This window comes from Pinus tabuliformis, chromosome X (assembly GCF_031772625.1).
Source record: "Pinus tabuliformis cultivar Carrire ecotype Pingquan chromosome X, CPIR1, whole genome shotgun sequence".
Classification (NCBI taxonomy): domain Eukaryota; kingdom Viridiplantae; phylum Streptophyta; class Pinopsida; order Pinales; family Pinaceae; genus Pinus; species Pinus tabuliformis.
The window spans coordinates 671,300,258-671,318,276 of record NC_142308.1 but is presented as its reverse complement, the minus strand read 5'-3'; the positions used below and the strand labels follow the sequence as shown (position 1 = coordinate 671,318,276).

Here is an 18,019-nt window from a genome sequence, read left to right as displayed (position 1 = left end):
GCAGTAAACATTCTTAGTCAGTTTCAGTTGGAGCCTCGTCATGATCATTGGATAGCTGCCAAACATATATTGAGGTATCTTCGTGGCACTATACATCACTGCCTAAAGTATGATAGTAAGGAAGTCAAGCTAATTGGCTTCATAGACTCTGATTGGGGTGGCAGTGAGACCGATGGAAGGAGCACTACCGAAGGATGCTTTAGTCTGGGAGCTGCTATGATCTCATGGATGAGTAGGAAGCAAGATCCCGTTGCATTGAGTAGTGTTGAGGCAGAATATGTGGTTGCATGTGAAGTAGGAAAAGAGGTTGTTTGGTTAAGGAAGCTTCTGACAGACTTGTTTGAAAAGTCTTTGGGTCCTACTGTGATTAACTGTGATAATCAAATTTGTATCAAGATGTTTGGAGATCTCGTGTTTCATTCAAGGACGAAACATATCAATAATAAGTTCTACTTTATTAGGAATTTAGTGCAGGATGGGATTGTGAAGTTAGAATATGTTTCAACAGACAAACAGGTAGCAAACATATTGACAAAGGGTTTTCCTAATAAGAAGTTCGAATATCTAAGGAACCTGCTAGGTTTGGTAGATATTGGTGATTGTATTGATGATAAAGAAATGGAAGATATTTGTTGAGGTCTTGCAAGTGAAACATTGCTTGGGGAGACATCAGTCCGACACTCTGTGTTGATGTTAGGAATCCCAAAATTGAAAAGGTGGTGTTGTTTATTGAGCTCGATTTTGGATACACACCTGTATGTTTGGGTTGGTGGTTAGCAAGTAAGCCTGATGGTACCTAGAGGGGCTGAAAGATTGATTCCACCTTAGTCCCACTTGGATAGATTGCTCTGGTCAGGAATCTAGTCCATGGCATTGCAATGCCTAAATTGTTGAGTGACTGGTTTGATAGATTGCCCTGGTCAGAAATCTAGTCCTTGGCATTGCGGTGTATAAAGGTTCTTCATGTTTTTATATAGTTTGTGATCTTCCATTGTATTTGTACATTATGAATACCTCCCTAGTTAAGAGGGAGTGTTGGAAAAAGTAACTATGTTCAGTCTTCAATAATGTACTTGTGTGATTATGTAATGTACTTGTCAAAAGAATAAAGAAAAGAATCTTTATTATTGTAACAATAACTTATTAAAGCATGGGTTTCATGCTTGGGTCACCATTATATTAGTCAAAGTCCCCATTGTGGACTCCTAGGATTAATATGAGTTTATAGAGTCATTGTACATTCGAAGAGACCCTTCTTGGGCTTTCGGATCATGTAAAAAGGTTTTGTATCAAGTCAAATATGAATTTTGTGTCCTCCACATCATGTCGGCCTAAGGAAGATCAAGTCAGCCTAAGGGCCTCCATTCGACCCACAAGAAGCCTATTTATTGAAGGAGGTGGAAGTCATTTGGAGCATTCACTCTCAAGCAAGTTCAATATCTCAAGAAGAGTTGGAGAAGTGCGAATTCTGTTGTCGGTAGGATGAAAGAAGTGCGAGTTTGGGGGAGTCTCTAGAGAAGAGGAAAATCGAACTTTTGGTGCCTCTTGCTTTGTTTCATGGTCTGGATTGGGAGCTTGAAGTCTCCTAAGATTTAGTTGTTGTCGTAAGCTGCTGCCTAATCGTAGTTGCTGGAAGGGGTTGAAGATCTTGGAGGCTGACATTGTGTGGAGGGAAAGTCTGGTCTTGGTCTAGGGTGAAAAGCCTCAAAGAATACTATTGAAAGGAAGAATTATCTTGACTGGGTTTTCCCATCGAGGGCAGTTTTCCCTTGGCATGTGCCTATATCTTGTGTCTCTTGTTTTGTGATCTTCATGTATGTATAATTGCTTGATGAAAGATAAGATAACAAAGAAGTAAAAGAAGCCAACACAGTCACAAGTAATTATCAAGAAAGGAGAATCAAACCCTAATATAATATCCTTGATTTTCCAACATCTGGTGAAGTGTTCTTTGAATATATATACACATACGCATGGAAATAACTCCTTGGGAAAGTCCCAGGCACTTCTGCCCATTCTAAGGATGGTACCCATTGTAAAGCAGGCAGCATAGACTTAGTGCACCTAACCTTGTGACTCGTGAGCATCGAGCTGAGTCCCTGCACAAATTGGATTGCCAACAATGCCATGGCAGTAGTGGCAACAACTGATTAGCTCTTTGGGGCTGTGTGTGTGTGTGTCCTTTCACTATATTTGGATCCTGACTTTTCAAAAAATCTAGTGTGTCCATATTTGGATCTAGATCTGGATCTGTTATAAAGTTAAAAGGTTGATTATCCCCTACCCCCTCGCACCCACAAATAAAAAAATCTATGATGTTTTCTACGAAAATTGTTTTTCCTTTATATTAAACATTTAAATTTTACAAATTTTAGCCCAAGCAATTTTTCATATTATCTTAAGAATGCTGCCATAACTTATGTAAGAGAGTCAGAGAGTTTCCGCCTGATTTTAGAAATGGCATCAGAATTAGTCTTTGAAGTTTTCAATCCACACCAAAGAGACTAATATTTTGATACAATTGAGATTGACAAGGAGAACCAACTTGTTTGTGGGGTCCGTGCAATGAAAGAGAAGGTGAATTAATACTTGTGTAAGCTGAGATTTGGTCTGCTACTGTGGGAGTGATGAGATAATTTTATTTATGCCCACCCATGACCCAAAGATAAGTCAATGGGACTAGAGAAACAAGAAGTTACAATTATGATGTGGGAGTGCCAAAAGGAAAAGAAATACAAGCGAAAAGAAAATTAGTGAGTAAGAGGGATAAACCAAATAGGTAAATACTAGAAAAGAGAGAAGCACTACTCTCTAGAACTGGAGGGATGTGTAGAGGAGGGAGTAGAGCTATGCTTGTCCTTATCAACCATTATGAAGGTACGGATAGTAATCCTTATAATGCCCCTTGTGGAAATCAGTTCCATGGGGACTGAATGAACGTTTAGGCAAGGATTGTCTATTAGTAGAGAGAGCCACGAATTAATTCTCAACAATGAAATACTCAAGCAAACCAAAGAAACTATATTTAATTAATCAGAGATGCAGGGAACGTAGTCTGACATAATCTCAGTGTGCATCTTGTGCCAAGGGACTGGAGGGGAGTTAGTCAAAGGGTCCTCTAGACCTGGTCAATACATGGAAATATTCACTGCTGCTCATAAACTCAGATTAATAGAGAAGAATAAGAGAGATCGTTTGCAGTAAAACTTTGTAATGAAGAACACTGGAAAATGATGATTTTCTTTTTCTCTTGCTCCTTATATGCTAGAAGATCTTGTTTAATTCTGAAATCTGGTTCCAAAGTTGGCTTGTTTCTTCTCCAACAATATTCCATATGCTTTTCTTGAACTTCGCACAAAAGAAACCTCTATCTTTAGTACAAAAGCAAACTGATCTACATGCTGGATTCAGGACCTAAAAACAGTGCTAAACTGGGAAGAAGAATAGTGTCCTCCCACTGCTAAAGATAGTTCAAGGTTACATCAAAGGGAGCGCCCTCTTTGTTAGTTTGCCTGCTGATTTCTCATAGGAAATGCTGCTTGCATGAATAGAAATACTCCCGGTATTGCTAGTAAAGTATAGCATGAAACATGTTGTAAATCTGCAAGAAAATACCTAGATTTTTCCAAGGTTAGTGCACCCCTCCTTAGTGGTGTCCATCCTGAGTTGGCAGCAAAGAACAGTTCATGAAGTCAACCATAACCCAGCACTCCAGCTGCTGGTTGCTTGTGAATATTCATCATAAAATAAGCACTTCTCATGCATGCAAGTCATGTCTAAAAATAGCACCTTACACATGCACAATAAACACCAAATACGGACCTAACACTTGCATAGTAGTCAAAAACAAATCTCTGTTTCGTGTAATAGATCACAAGATAAGTGTGAAAACAAGATAAGGATGAAGATGCCCTTCTCACTGAAGATAAATCAAAGAAAGTGCCAAGTAAAACACCCATGACAGTGCCCAAGTTTGATGAAAGATCTCCTTAAAAGTTATGCCCTAACTTGCATGTGTAGCAGCTCAAGTGTAACACCTCCCTTTGATGAATTGTCATGAAGCGCTTTCATCTCCACTGATTACATGAACTTGATTGTGCTAATAAAAACACTGCTATTGATGGAGTCCTCATGCTGATTCGGTCTCCACATCATCTCTGATCCTTTCAAGAGACCGCTATGATCTAACTCAAACTAACTTTGAACAGCAAAGTATTTGTGGGTTAAGGCTGTCCTGAATGATGCAAAGTATGACTTGCTTGCTCTTCAAGCAACATCTGGAATGATTTACAATAAATATCTGACTTGCTTTGGAGTCAGGCAACCTCAATATGAACTTAATATGTTCAATATACAGCCTGAAAAACAAGTAAACATTGTCTCTTCATATCAGCAATCATCCACAGTAAACTTCTTGGGAGTTTTGTTCAAGATATCACCATGAAATGCACTTATTCGGAGCATGTACAGACTTGAAACCCATTCATTTGAACCTCTGATTTGATTTGCAGGTAACATCTCCGGCTTAATTGTGAAAATTCGGAAAACCCTGAATCATATTGCAACAATTGATTAAGTTTCTTCTATTTGTTAAATAAACTGAACAAATTATTCACTGTGTTCGACGGTAAACATCGAATCTAATACATTGCAGCCTTCACAAATAAAATACTGCAGAAGAAAATTAACTCTAGAAGAATAGATGCACACATAGACACACAAATACACAGTTATTTTTGGACTAAGTCCCCGGAAAAACCCAACTCGGGAAAACCGGTGCAGCAGCTGAGGGTTTTAATTATTACGCAATAGTAAATCTGAGTACAAAACTATGGATGCTAAAATCTAGCAATCAATACAGAGAAATGACTGACAGCAAGTCTAGTGAGAAAAATCTCACTCCCACTGGCGATCCGACACTGACCTTGGCTCAAGATGAGTTGCTCTCTGCTGCCTCTATGCAGTCCTTGTGTCAGCGTATGCAACACTGCATCCCACAACTCAGACCAGCGTCTCTCTCACTAACTGATCAACAACTGTCTGGAAGATCGATTCTCCTGGCCTCCGGGCTCCCACTCTGGCTTTTGGCACTGAATCACTGCCTCTTCATAGCAAAATACGGATTCCCCTCTAAAGCACTGCATTGCCTCTTTGCGATGCACTCACCGGATTGGAAAATCTCCCTCCAGCCTTACTATCCCTGCCCCTCTCTCATTGCTTCGAGCTCACTATCTCTCTCTCTGGCAACTCAACGCTGCTACTTTGGAGTTCGATCTGCCAGTAAATTCGAACTGCTGGTGGCTCAAGTGTGTTCTCCAACCCCCATCGAATTTCTTCTTATAATTTCTCGTTGAGACATCAACGACCAAGATTAAAACATAATCGATGACTAAGATTAACTAGAACTCGATCCATGTCTTCTTCTAGAAGATTTTCACCATGAATTAATTAATACCCTTTAATTAATCAGTTTTCCTAAGTTTAGACTTAGGAACCATTAAAAAAAAGATTAATTATTTTAATTAAGTCGTCTCTAGGTGGAATTTCCAGAAACAATTTCTGGGTTTTGGAGAATACATGTATTCTAGCCTCTCCACCAAATTTTGTGGCTAGAACACATCTGATGCTACAAAAACTAACACTCCCTCTTAGCAAGGAATGTGTTCTAGCGCTGCAACCCACTGAAGCAACACCCTGTCTTTGCACCACCTCCTATCACGTTGTTGATGTCTGGCTGTTGCTGCCCATCAACTACTGTGCAACTCTGATATACGCTGCATATGTGATGCTGCCGGCCTTGCTGAACTGCTGCCAACACTGCATCTGCATAGCAACTCCCTCTTCATATGCTGCTGCTGCAACTGCAACAACTGCAATTGAAAAGCATCTAAAATACTGAACCAACTATGGTTAGTATGATGCATCTGTCACCCGAGTCCTGATTGCTGCTAAACTCTGCTCTGTCACTGAAGCCTCTGCACTGCTGCTGACTCTGCACTGTGCCAACTCTGCTTTGCGCTGCTCTGTATCTGACTGCTACTAGCCACTTCATCTATCACTTTGGCATCTGACTGCACCATTTGCCACTGATCCATCCTGCTATTGCATGCTGTGGGCTCCCATAGCAAGGTATTGATTCACGAGGTGGACCTCCTCAAGATACTTGCCCATTGGTAAAATTGGCAACTAGGACCAAACTCCATGTGGGTCATCTTATTCATGGCTGATAATATTTTTATTAGATTCCTCTCGTCAAGAGGTGTAGGATTGATCTAAAGATCATCCGATTCCAATAAGTATTTATGGAGATATGAATTTATTTTGATTATGGAATTATTATCAAGCCGACCTACAACTCATGTAGGCTCAGAAGCCCAACAGTCGCATCTATTCAAACATCAACAATTGTGTATAAATACAGGAGGACTTTTCCTCATTTGCACTCACTCATCTCATCACATCTCTCTCTCTCTCCTGTGCAGAAAAGAGGCTCTTCTCTACTACGCAGAAAAGAGACTCTCTCTCACACATGTGGAAGGAAGCTGTTGAACTTGAAGCTGCAACTGCAGATCCAAACTTTGACCAGCGTTGACCATCAAACCTCCTCTTTTGAACTGCGCTGTAGGTCCATCTGGACCTCCTCTGAAGGCCGCATTTTTTGGTGGTGGAATCAAGCCGATCCGACAGTCGGTTTGCGAGATATCGACTGCCCTAGTTTTGATGATGAAGCCGCTAATGCTGATGTTGCTAATCTAGGGTTTGCTACTGCTGATATAAATCAGATTTATTGTACTATTTCTCTCTGCTGAATTATTAAAGATAAAAGAAGATTTGATCAAAGGGTTTCCCCAAACATTGTGGGGTTTGTCCCTGGCTAGCTACCACATCTTGTGTCTCTTGTCTTGGCTTGTTTTCTGTTGATCGTTTAATTTTCTATCTGCACTTTACTTATGCACATGTGATTGCTAATCTATGAATAATAATAAGAAAGAAAAGTAAATTGCTCTAAGCATAGAACATACCATAACTTAACATGGTATTAGAGCTGAGGCAAAGACAATGCCCAAGCAAGAGTGAAAGAGCAATCATTGAAGACAGTTGGGACAAGACAAAAGGATCAATGGGTTCCTCATAATTCACCTAGGGTGAAGTCGAAGCAGAAAATATTATCAGACTGGCGTAGCAGAAGTTTCTGATGACCCATCTAAAGATCACTTCATTGGGAAGTTTCGATCTAAGGGTGGAAGGAACAAGGAACCCCAAATCACTTTTATGTACATGATTTCAAGAAGAACCTGGTGTCCATCTCGGAAATGGAAGTCAAAGGTTTCAGGGTGGCACTCATCGATGGAAAGGTACGTGTTTGGAAATAGAATTTTCAAAGATGTTTTTGAGTTCAGGGTTGTATCAAATTGCAGGAAGTCCACTGGGGACCACGTCCATTGACACGAGGTCTGTGAGTCAGATGGTGACAGGGAAGCCTGAATTCAAAAAGAGCATGAAAGTACATGTCTAAGATGTACCGAAGGAAAATCTTACAAGGGGAACATTCCCCTCATGTAGCTAGTCCACAGGTTTGAAACAACCCGTGGAGTTTTTGAGATTCATGAACGAGAATCTCATGTATTCAGGGGGAAGAAAGCCCTCTATGGCTTGAAGCAAAACACCCTGGGCGTAGTATGAGAGGACTGATAGCTGTTTGATGAAGCTGAGATTCACTAGGAGTGAAACCGATCCAAACCATTATCCGAAGGTTGTGGATGATAGACCTCTCATACCGGCACCTTATGCGGACGAACTATTTCTGACAAATGTAGACCCTCTCACTTGCAGAAGTAAGAGGGATTGGATTCCGGATGTGAAATGATAAACTGCAAGACTGTGACTACCTTGTAGAAGTTATACAGTAGTGATGTCGGACCAAACATGGGAAAGTTCTTGGTGAACTTCTGTCCGGACATATGTTTTGCAGTTAGCACGGGGAGCTCATATTTGGTTGAGCCTCACTAGATTGGTGCCAAGAATCTTCTGAGATGTCTTTAGGGCACAATCACTCATGGATTGAGATACACTGTCGGAAATATGAAACTGCATGATTATTCGAATGCTGATTGGGCAGACAGTGTGGAGGACCACTGGAGCACTTCTTAGTGCTGTTTCTCTTTAGATTCTACTTCGATATCATGGATGAGCAGGAAGCAAAAATCGGTTGTTGTAAGCATCGCTGAGACCGGATAGATATCTACGAGTATGAAGCTCCCTGGTTGGGGAAGCTCTTTAGTGAGCTGTTTGTACACATGATGAATACCACTGTGATTCTCTGTAACAGCCAGAGGTGGGATTCGGTTATTGAGGAATCCCGTATTCAACAATTGCTCCAGTAGATAGACATTAGATACTGCCCTATCTGGGATATAGCAAGTCGATGAGCAAGGAGGCTCCATTGCATTAGGATGATGTACAGGTCGATACGCTTTGTCAAAGCCACGGGGAAAGATCAAATCTGTGATTTTCCTAAACGACTTGGAGTCGTCAAGAGACCCTTGTCCAAGAGTCCTGCATGTTGTATACATTGAGCTCTGGGAGCTCTGGGGGCTTGTGGTTCTTATTGGAGCAACATACGACCACAGGGTGACTCACCCTCCCCTGGTGGTGTGCATTGGGACAGGATGATTCGCTCTTCTGTGGACAGGATGATTCGCTTTCCTGTGGTCAAGATGATTCGCTCTCTTGTGGAACAAGATGATTTGCTCTCTTGTGGGACAAGATGATTCGCTCTCCTGTGTAGCAGGATGATTAGTTCTCCTGTGAGGTCTGGATGATGTGTTCTCCATGACAAATTGTAGCAGGATGATTAGTTCTCCTGTGAGGACGAGATTGATTAAGTTCTCCTGTCAAGGCATCCTACCCATGCAGTCTGGGACTCATGGGAAGTACCTCTCATCTGATCAATGAGCAAGGAAATGAGGATAGGGACCATAATAGTATCGATGGACGCATCGCTGTATCTACTGTACTCCCTACGCTAGGATGACCTTAATTGATCTGGGATCAATGATATTGGTCTGGGACTAGTGGTAGGAGTTGTACCTACTATGACGCTGACTTCGGGTTGGTCGAGACTGGTCTGGGACCAGTGGTACATACTCTTGAGACTGACTTCATGTCAGTGCAGGACTGGTCTGGGACTAGTGAGAGTGGTACATACTATGATGCTGACTTCGGGTCAGTTGAGACTGGTTTGGGACCAGTGGTACACTCTCTGAGACTGCGATACTGGTCTGGGACCAGTGGTAGGAGTGGTACATACTATGACGCTGACTTCAGGTCGGTTGAGACTGGTCTGGGACCAGTGGTACGCACTCTGAGACTGACTTTGAGTCAGTGGAGGATGATACTGGTCTGGGACCAGTGGTAGGAGTTGTACTCACTATGACGCTGACTTCGGGTTGGTTGAGACTGGTCTGGGACCAGTGGTACATACTCTGAGACTGACTTTGAGTCAGTATGATGCATCCTTGATCATTTCTTCTTCTTCATAATTCGGACAAAAGCAGAGCAGAACAGAACAAAGCAAAGTAGAGTAGAATAGAGCAGAGCAGAGCAGATCAGAACAGGGCAGAACATAATAGAGCAGTGTAGGAAGAACAGAGCAGAGCAGGTAGGATAGAGCAGAGCAGAGCAGAGCAGGGGTCAGGCTGTACAGGGCAGTACATTTGATGGATGAATAGTAGCGACCAACAGACAAATTGCAGATGGAGTTCTCCCTAGTTGAGAGGGAGTGTTAAATTTGGAAACTAGGGCCAAACTCCACGTGGGTCATCTTATTCATGGCTGATAATATTTTTATTAGATTCCTCTCGTCGAGAGGTGTAGGATTGATCTAAAGATCAGCTAATTCCGATAAGTATTTATGGAGATATGAATTTATTTTGATTATGGAATTATTATCAAGCCGACCTACAACTCATGTAGGCTCAGAAGCCCAACAGTTGCATCTATTCAAACATCAACAGTTGTGTATAAATACAGGAGGACTTTTCCTCATTTGCACTCACTCATCTTATGACATCTCTCTCTCTCTCTTCTGCGTAGAAAAGAGGCTCTTCTCTACTGTGCAGAAAAGAGACTCTCTCACACGTGGAAGGAAGCTGCTGAACTTGAAGCTGCAACTGCAGATCCAAACTTTGACCAGCGTTGACCATCAAACCTCCTCTTCTGAATTGCGTTGTAGGTCCATCTGGACCTCCTCTAAAGGCCGCATTTTTTGGTGGTGGAATCAAGCCGATCTGACGGTCGGTTTACGAGATATCGACTGCCCTAGTTTTGATGATGAAGCCGCTAATGTTGATGCTACTGATCTAGGGTTTGCTACTACTGATATAAATCAGATTTATTGTACTATTTCTCTTTGTTGAATTATTGAAGATAAAAGAAGATTTGAACAAAGGGTTTCCCCACACATTGTGGGGTTTGTCCCTGGCTAGCCGCCACATCTTGTGTCTCTTGTCTTGGCTTGTTTTCAGTTGATCATTTAATGTTCTATCTGCACTTTACTTATGCACATGTGATTGCTAATCTATGAATAATAATAAGAAAGAAAAGTAAATTGCTCTAAGCATAGAACATACCATAACTTAACACCCATCCTGTAGCTCTCTAGGGCTACACAACCAAATCAACCCACCTCACTCCTGGAGGTATATCGGTGATCATGGCAAACTCTTCCTCCAATCTGGAGGACAACTTGTCGATCTCTGCAAATGCACCCTGCGGATCCTGCTTCTCCTCTTTGTCCTTCTTTCTGAGAGGACATTGAGTGCTATAGTGGCCAAGCTCACCACATCTAAAGCATTTCACCTTGGAAATGTCCTTCTTCCTCCTGTGCTGCTCCTGCTACCCCTTTGATGCGAGGGCCACATATTTTTCTTCCTTCACTTGCTTCGTCCCACTGCTGTTGCTGGTGCTCTTCACCAAATCTCACCTCATCTCCTGCTGCTGCAGATCAACCCACATTCAATCCCAATCTGGCAACTTTTCTCTACCCAGAATACTTTGGATGAAGACCTGCCATTCTTCGGAAATGCTGTTTAGAGCTAACCACACCAATTCTGTAGGCTGGGGCACTGACCCTACTGCAGACAACTGGTCTTGGATATCCTGAAGTTTAGTGAGGAAGGGGTCTCTATGCTCCCCTTTCTGCATCCTTGTGCATCTCAGCTTCTCCTCAAGTTACATCTTTTGTTGATCGAAAGATCCCTCATATAGCGTAGCAAGAGCCTCCTACATCTGTCAGGCAGTATCTTTGCCAGCTATGTGAGACACCACATGATCTCGAACCCCATTAAGAATCAACCTCTTTGCTTTCGCCATCTCCTTCTTGTAGGCCTTCAACGGATCTGCATCTGTGGGTACAACTACCACACTATTGATGTAAGTTTTGAGATCATATTCATCTAGAAGACAAGAAATTCTTGCCTTCCAGATCACATAGTTGGAGGCTCCCTCCAACCGATCTTGATCTCTCAACCCTGCTGATGCCATCTCTGAAGAAAGTCGAATTCCTCCTCTTCTCCTTTGCGCAGTTGCTGACTGGCTCTATGCACTCCTTGCTGGAGTGGGCAAATTGGCTCACAATTACTGCTGCTCTGCTACGAAAAATCAAACTTCTGGGCTAGAAGTTCCTTGAGGAAAGAATTCCCTCAGTGTATGCTCTTCTTTCCTTTTGACGCTATTTTGCACTAGCAAACTGTTGCAAAATAACTGTGTCCTAGCTGAAGATCTGCTCTGCAAGGAAAATACTGCTGCTCCCTCTACCTCTGGTAATCTTTGATCTAGAAATTTTATTCTCTGTCGACTCTCTCAGAGAAATAAAATTTTCCTCAAAAATCGACCTTTCGGCCAAGAACTGCGTTGCCTATGAGGGTTTCAAACTGCTACCTCTGCAGAGATTCTGAATTCCTCTTCCCTTCTGCTACTGAGCTCTCTGGCTTACGATCTGTGCTATGATACCATGTGAAAATTCGGAAAACCCTGAATCCTACTGCAACAACTGATTAAGTTTCTAACTTTCTTCTATTTGTTAAATAAATTGAACAAATTATTTATTGTGTTCGACAGTAAATATCGAAATTAATACATTGCAGCCTTGACAAATAAAATACTGCAGAAGAAAAATAACTCTAGAAGAATAGATGCACACACACACAAATACATAGTTATTTTTGGACCAAGTCCCCAGAAAAACCCAATTCGGGAAAACCGGTGCAACAGTTGAGGGTTTTAATTATTACGCAATAGTAAATCTGAGTACAAAACTATGGATGCTAAAATCTAGCAATCCATACAGAGAAATGACTGACAGAAAGTCTAGTGAGAAAAATCTCACTCCCACTGGCGATCCGACACTGACCTTGGCTCAAGATGAGCTTCTCTCTGTTGCCTCTGCATAGTCCCTGCGTCCCACAACTCGGACCAGCGTCTCTCTCAATAATTGATCAGTTGTTGTTTGGAAGATCGATTATCCTGGCCTCCGGGCTCCCACTCCGACTTCTGGCATTGAATCACTGCTTCTTCCCAGCAAAATACGGATTCCCCTCTGAAGCATTGCACTGCCTCTCCGTGGTACTCATTGCCTCTCTGCTATGCACTCACCGGACTGGAAAATATCCCCCCGACCTTACTATCCCTGCCCCTCTCTCACTACTTCGAGCTCACTAGCTCTCTCCGGCAACTTAGTGTTGCTACTCTGGAGTTCGATCTGCTAGTGAATTCGAACTGCTGGTGGCTCAAGTGTGTTCTCCAACTCCCATTGAATTTCTTCTTATAATCTCTCATTGAGACATCAACGACCAAGATTAAAACATAATCGATGGCTAAGATTAACTAGAACTTGATCCATGTCTTCTTCTAGAAGATTCTGATCATGATTTAATTAATACCCTTTAATTAATCAGTTTTCCTATGTTTAGACTTAGGAACCATTAAAAAAAGATTAATTATTATAGTTAAGTCGTCTCTAGGTGGAATTTCCAAAAACGATTTCTAAGTTTTGGAGAATACATGTATTCTAGACTCTCCACCAAATTTCGTTGCTAGAACACATCTGATGCTACAAAAACTAACATTAATGTCATTTGCATCCATCGTTGGGATTTGCATGGCACTTATCACCTTCTTTTGCAGTGATAGGTAGGAAGAAGGAAGTGATCAACTTGGTGGGGCAGGGCCTGGCTGAGTCCCATAAGGTCTTTTGTTTGAGTGATCACCTCCCGTATAAAGAGAGCCAGACACTTCTAATCTAAATAGAAAAACAAGGCAGCCAGGGACCCTCCTTAATAACAATATAGATAATGATATCCGCCTCAAGTATCATAAGATATTTGACGCTTGAAGATGAAGTGCTTCTTGGTCTTTGTATCTTGCACATGGCACAACTGACAAATACTCCGCCCATGGGATGTGATGATTAGACTCTGTGCGTAATTGGTGAGAGCAAACCCTCAACTGGGTGAGTAAAATCTTGAGGCCATGTGGATGACTCAAAACTTAAATGTAGTCAAGAAAAACAATGAGAGCATTGTTTAGTTGCATAAAATGTGTTGAGAAATCAATGCTTAAGGTTTGATTCCTCTTTCTTGATAATTACTTGTGATTATGTTGGTTTATTTTACTTCTTTATTAGTTTATCTTTCATCAAGCAATTACCAAATAAAATGTATATGAAGACCACAAGAACAAGAGACACAAGATGTAGCACTCAGCCAGGGAAAAATCCCTCCAAAGGGAAAACCCAGTCCAACTCTTCCACTGGTAGATTCAAATCAAGATGAGACAATCCAAGACCCTTTAGACTTAGACAAAGATCTCCTCCAATCACCAAGTTAGCCCTTCCTTCTTGTAGATGACCCTTGCCAAAGTCTCCAAGTGTCAGCTTCTTAGATGCAGCTTCAATCTAGAATTTCGGACCTACAGTGAGTTCAGAATTTCAGCCCCAGCTTCAGCCTAGAAACTTCGCACGTGTGAGAGAGAGAGATTACCAAAGAACTTGATTTAGGTCTTCCCAGCTTCTTCCTTCCTTCTCCTGCAACTTCTCTCTTCTTTTCTACTTCTTTCTCTTGTAGATTGAACTTGTTGAGTGAGTGCTTCAAATAGGTCGAGCTGCCTCTCTATATATACCCTTTTTGCTAGGTCGAATAGCCCTAATCCAGGCCGACTTCATGAGGACAGGGCTGACTTGGTGTGGAGGTGACAAATGACTCTTTTGACTCAAAAATAATTCTTTTTACATGATACAAAAACCCAAGAAGGGTCTAATAAAAGTGACAATGACTCTATTGACTCATGACAAAACCTAGAAGCTTTCAATGGAGGCTTTGACCTAGTAAATAAATAAAAGAGCATGAAACCCATGCCTCAAAATAATTTTCCTTTTACAATAAATTTCTTTTCTCTTTCTTTTCATCAAATACAATTATGAAGACCAACACTAGTTACATTCTTCAACAAAATGCTCATCATAGAAGACCATCTTCGGGCCAAGTGCCTTGGGTTGAGGTGGGAGGTGAGGGTTGGCACTTGGGCGTGAAGATCCAATTGATCCAAAAAACTGCTGTTAGATGTGTTCTTCCACTACTCTACTTGGTATCAATCTCCCTTTTTGGAGAGAGGAGGTGGCTAGGGCATTCAAAGGATAACTAAATAAAGGGAGGCACTTGATAGAGATGCTAATGCACTGAAGAAGTGAAAAATCCTTTGGGAGACAGCATCACCTATGCCTTGAGGGGTCGAGGCCAAGTAATCACTATATGTTGTACGACTTAGGGAGCTTTTAGTGGAAGAGCTAGAGGTCTGGGCTAGTTGAGCGATTGTATTCTAGTTCCTTAACAAGATAGTAAAGAGAAATGCATCATTGAGAGGAAGTAATTTACGAGGATCTGCAATGGCACATAGAATATGGATGGTTAAAGAAACATTCAGTAAAATACACTTTAGGAAGAAGTATGTGCAAAACTTACTGAACTCATTGATCAAGTTCTGAAAGAGTTAAGGGAAATCAATCTGAGTAGGTCCTTGTTTAGGTAAATGTTAAAACCACGCTTTCTCATAAGTGGTAAATGTGTAAACATATAGGAATAAGGTCATTCAATGCATAGCTTGAAATTCAAAAAGGATGACCTTGATTCAAGCTATCGATGAACAAGACTTTGTAAAAGTAGATGAGGATTCTTTCCATGCCTGTGACAGACTTTGAGGAATCTACTAAGCATAACTTTTTGAAAACACATCTTTGAAAGGCCCTAGTTACAAAATTCCATATGTAAGTCAATTATGGTGATTGAAAAGTGTCATTAACTGCCACTTGTACACGTACATTTCTTTATTAAAATCCCTTTGTATGTGCATTTGGAGTGAAAGTGCTATATGGTATATAGTAGCCAGAGTCCTATTGATAAATGTGTTGACAAAGTTTTCAATGACTAGTTGTGATGGACTAATTCTGGTTTGAGTCCTTGTTATTTAATTTAGTTGTGCTAATTTCTACTATAAGTATAAACACAAGCTGTATAGTGTTTCTTTATGTTGTTTCATCTGAAGTAGGTTACCATATCTAGGACAGGAAGTACTGTAGCCAAGCATGCACCAGTTTTGACTTTTCTGAAGGTCCTTTTTGTGAATAGCATTTGCTTTGGTCAATAATTTTGACAGGTTTTATAATCATTTGGAAAAAAAGCTTACTTCCATCTTAATTTAATTGATATCTGCATTCCTGATCTATGCATGGTTATTTTGATGTCTGATACATAATAATTATTTTTTCAGTATGTTCATTTCCTTCCCCACAGTATTAATCATTTTGGTGTTTAATATGTTGCAACTTGCTGGGTATGTTATTTTTGAAATTTTGAAATAATCCATGCATTTGTTTGTGTTGTTAAACTTGCTTTGTGATGTATTCTTAGATGCATCTGTTGCTTTTGGTCCCATTTAATCAAATGCACTCTTGAACAATGCTAGTTATTATCTCAAGTAGACTGTCTACTTGTCATTTAGGATATGCAGTTTAACTTTAAACTTTTATGCCCTTTCACTGTCTTGTTTCTGGGTGACCGTTCTAGATGCTAATCGATATAACCTCTGTTCCATCTTTAATAATTGAATTTTTCAGAGTCTGTCTTCCATTTGAATAATTCACTCATACTGGGAGAGCATTTACATGCAGTGAATATTTATCTTAAATTTGAAACTTAACATGTGACATTGTGGAAAGATTTAAAGAATAACTGAGAGCTCGTATAATTTCAGATATATTGCAACTAAAGTACTTGTTGCTTGTGATTCTCATCTGTCTTTGTGCCTTTGATAGGGCCCTGCCAACAGACTTTGTCAGGTTAGACCAAGACATATTGACCCCTCTTGCTGGGAAGAAGAAATTGTACACATATGAGACATCGGATTTCTGGGAGCAGATCAAGACTCCAGGGTAATATGAGTACACATGTAAATAAACTGTTGCAAGAATTCCATATTGTGCCCAAGGAATCACCAGTTGTTTCTTTATTTCCAGAATGTCTCTGAGATGCTCTTCACTATACCTTTCACAATATCGACTTACTAGTCCTGAACTCTTAGCAAAAAGCGATGGTGGTAGGACTGCTACTATTGTTGGTGATGTTTATATTCATCCTTCAGCAAAAGTGCATCCAACAGCAAAGGTGGGAGACATGCCTAGTGCTTGTTTTGTGTTTCTTTCTTGGAAAAATTCTAAAATGCTTTCTAATCATTGTTTGCTGGAGCAGATTGGGCCAAATGTCTCTATTTCGGCAAATGCTCGTATTGGGGCAGGGGTTAGATTGATTGGTTGCATAATTCTTGATGATGTAGAACTGAAGGTAAAAAAACTTTTTGGATGTTCATTTTCATTTTGGAGGTTTTCTTATTTATTTGATTTCTTTTGAACTACTCTAACCCAAGTGCGCTCAACTGCAGAGTTCTGATGGATCCAGTGTATAAGGTTTTCTTATTTTAACAATTTGTCTTTTTGCCTTGTGTGGCAGGAGAATTCAATTGTGATGCACTCCATTGTTGGCTGGAAGTCATCAATAGGAAGATGGTCGAGAGTTCAGGCAAGTCTTTGATTCCAACAAATAAATTGGTTGAAAAATATACAAATAAGTTTTCGTATGTTATAAACTTTTATGTTCTTTTCTTCTCTAACACACTTCTGTCTTACAGGGTGAGGCAAATTATACGTCAAAACTTGGAATTACAATTCTTGGTAAGCAGTAACGTTCATGAAGCTAGGACTTGTCAATGCTTTCTTTTCCTCTCAAATGTTATATTCACCTTGCTTTGGTTTACCAGGTGAGGACGTGACTGTTGAAGATGAAGTAGTTGTGGCTAACTGTATTGTACTTCCCCATAAGATGCTCAATATGAGTGTACAAGAGGAAATAATTTTGTAACTTGTGCTCATTTTTATTTTTCTTTCTTGTGGCTAACGGTATTGTACTTCCCCATAAGATGCTCAATATGAGTGTACAAGAGGAAATAATTTTGTAACTTGCGCTCATTTTTATTTTTCTTTCTTAACACATTTGAGAACATGGCTAGCCATTTTAGGCTCGATACTGTATCAATTTCAGAGCATATTCAGAAGTGTTTTATGGATTCAACCCATAGCGAGATTAAATTAATTGTAAGAGAAACTCCATAGCAAGATTAAATTATTTGTACTAGAATTTCGTGAGTGTAATATAATATTTGATGAGATTGTGTCTGAGCATTATATTAACAGTTGGTTTTGGACGTAATTGAAAACTTTGATTTCATGGCTTCCAGCAATTGATAACATTGATTTTGTGTTCAGTAATTGATAACTTCAATTTTATTGTGGTCAATAGTTGATAAGTTTTATTTCATGATGTTCAGTTGGGTGAAGTTCAATTTCATGGTGTTCAATATCCAACACCATTGGTGTAATGTCAAGTGCATGAGAGAACAAGCTTGGTTGTTCTTC

At 40.5% G+C, this 18,019-nt stretch overlaps 1 protein-coding gene across 3 annotated transcripts in view; it reads left to right on the top strand.

The window, feature by feature from the left end:
- LOC149141747 (uncharacterized) overlaps positions 1 to 17,788 on the top strand; it is a 120,915-nt gene extending 103,127 nt beyond the window's left edge. For all 3 annotated transcript variants that reach the window (XM_089453247.1, XM_089453245.1, XM_089453246.1), the window contains 6 exons: positions 16,367 to 16,483; positions 16,568 to 16,715; positions 16,800 to 16,892; positions 17,058 to 17,126; positions 17,236 to 17,278; positions 17,365 to 17,788. In XM_089453247.1, coding sequence (XP_089309373.1) covers positions 16,367 to 16,483; positions 16,568 to 16,715; positions 16,800 to 16,892; positions 17,058 to 17,126; positions 17,236 to 17,278; positions 17,365 to 17,465 — 571 coding nt within the window. In that variant the 3' untranslated portion in view covers positions 17,466 to 17,788. The remainder of the gene's footprint in view (positions 1 to 16,366; positions 16,484 to 16,567; positions 16,716 to 16,799; positions 16,893 to 17,057; positions 17,127 to 17,235; positions 17,279 to 17,364) is intronic.
- Positions 17,789 to 18,019: the final 231 nt, after the last annotated feature.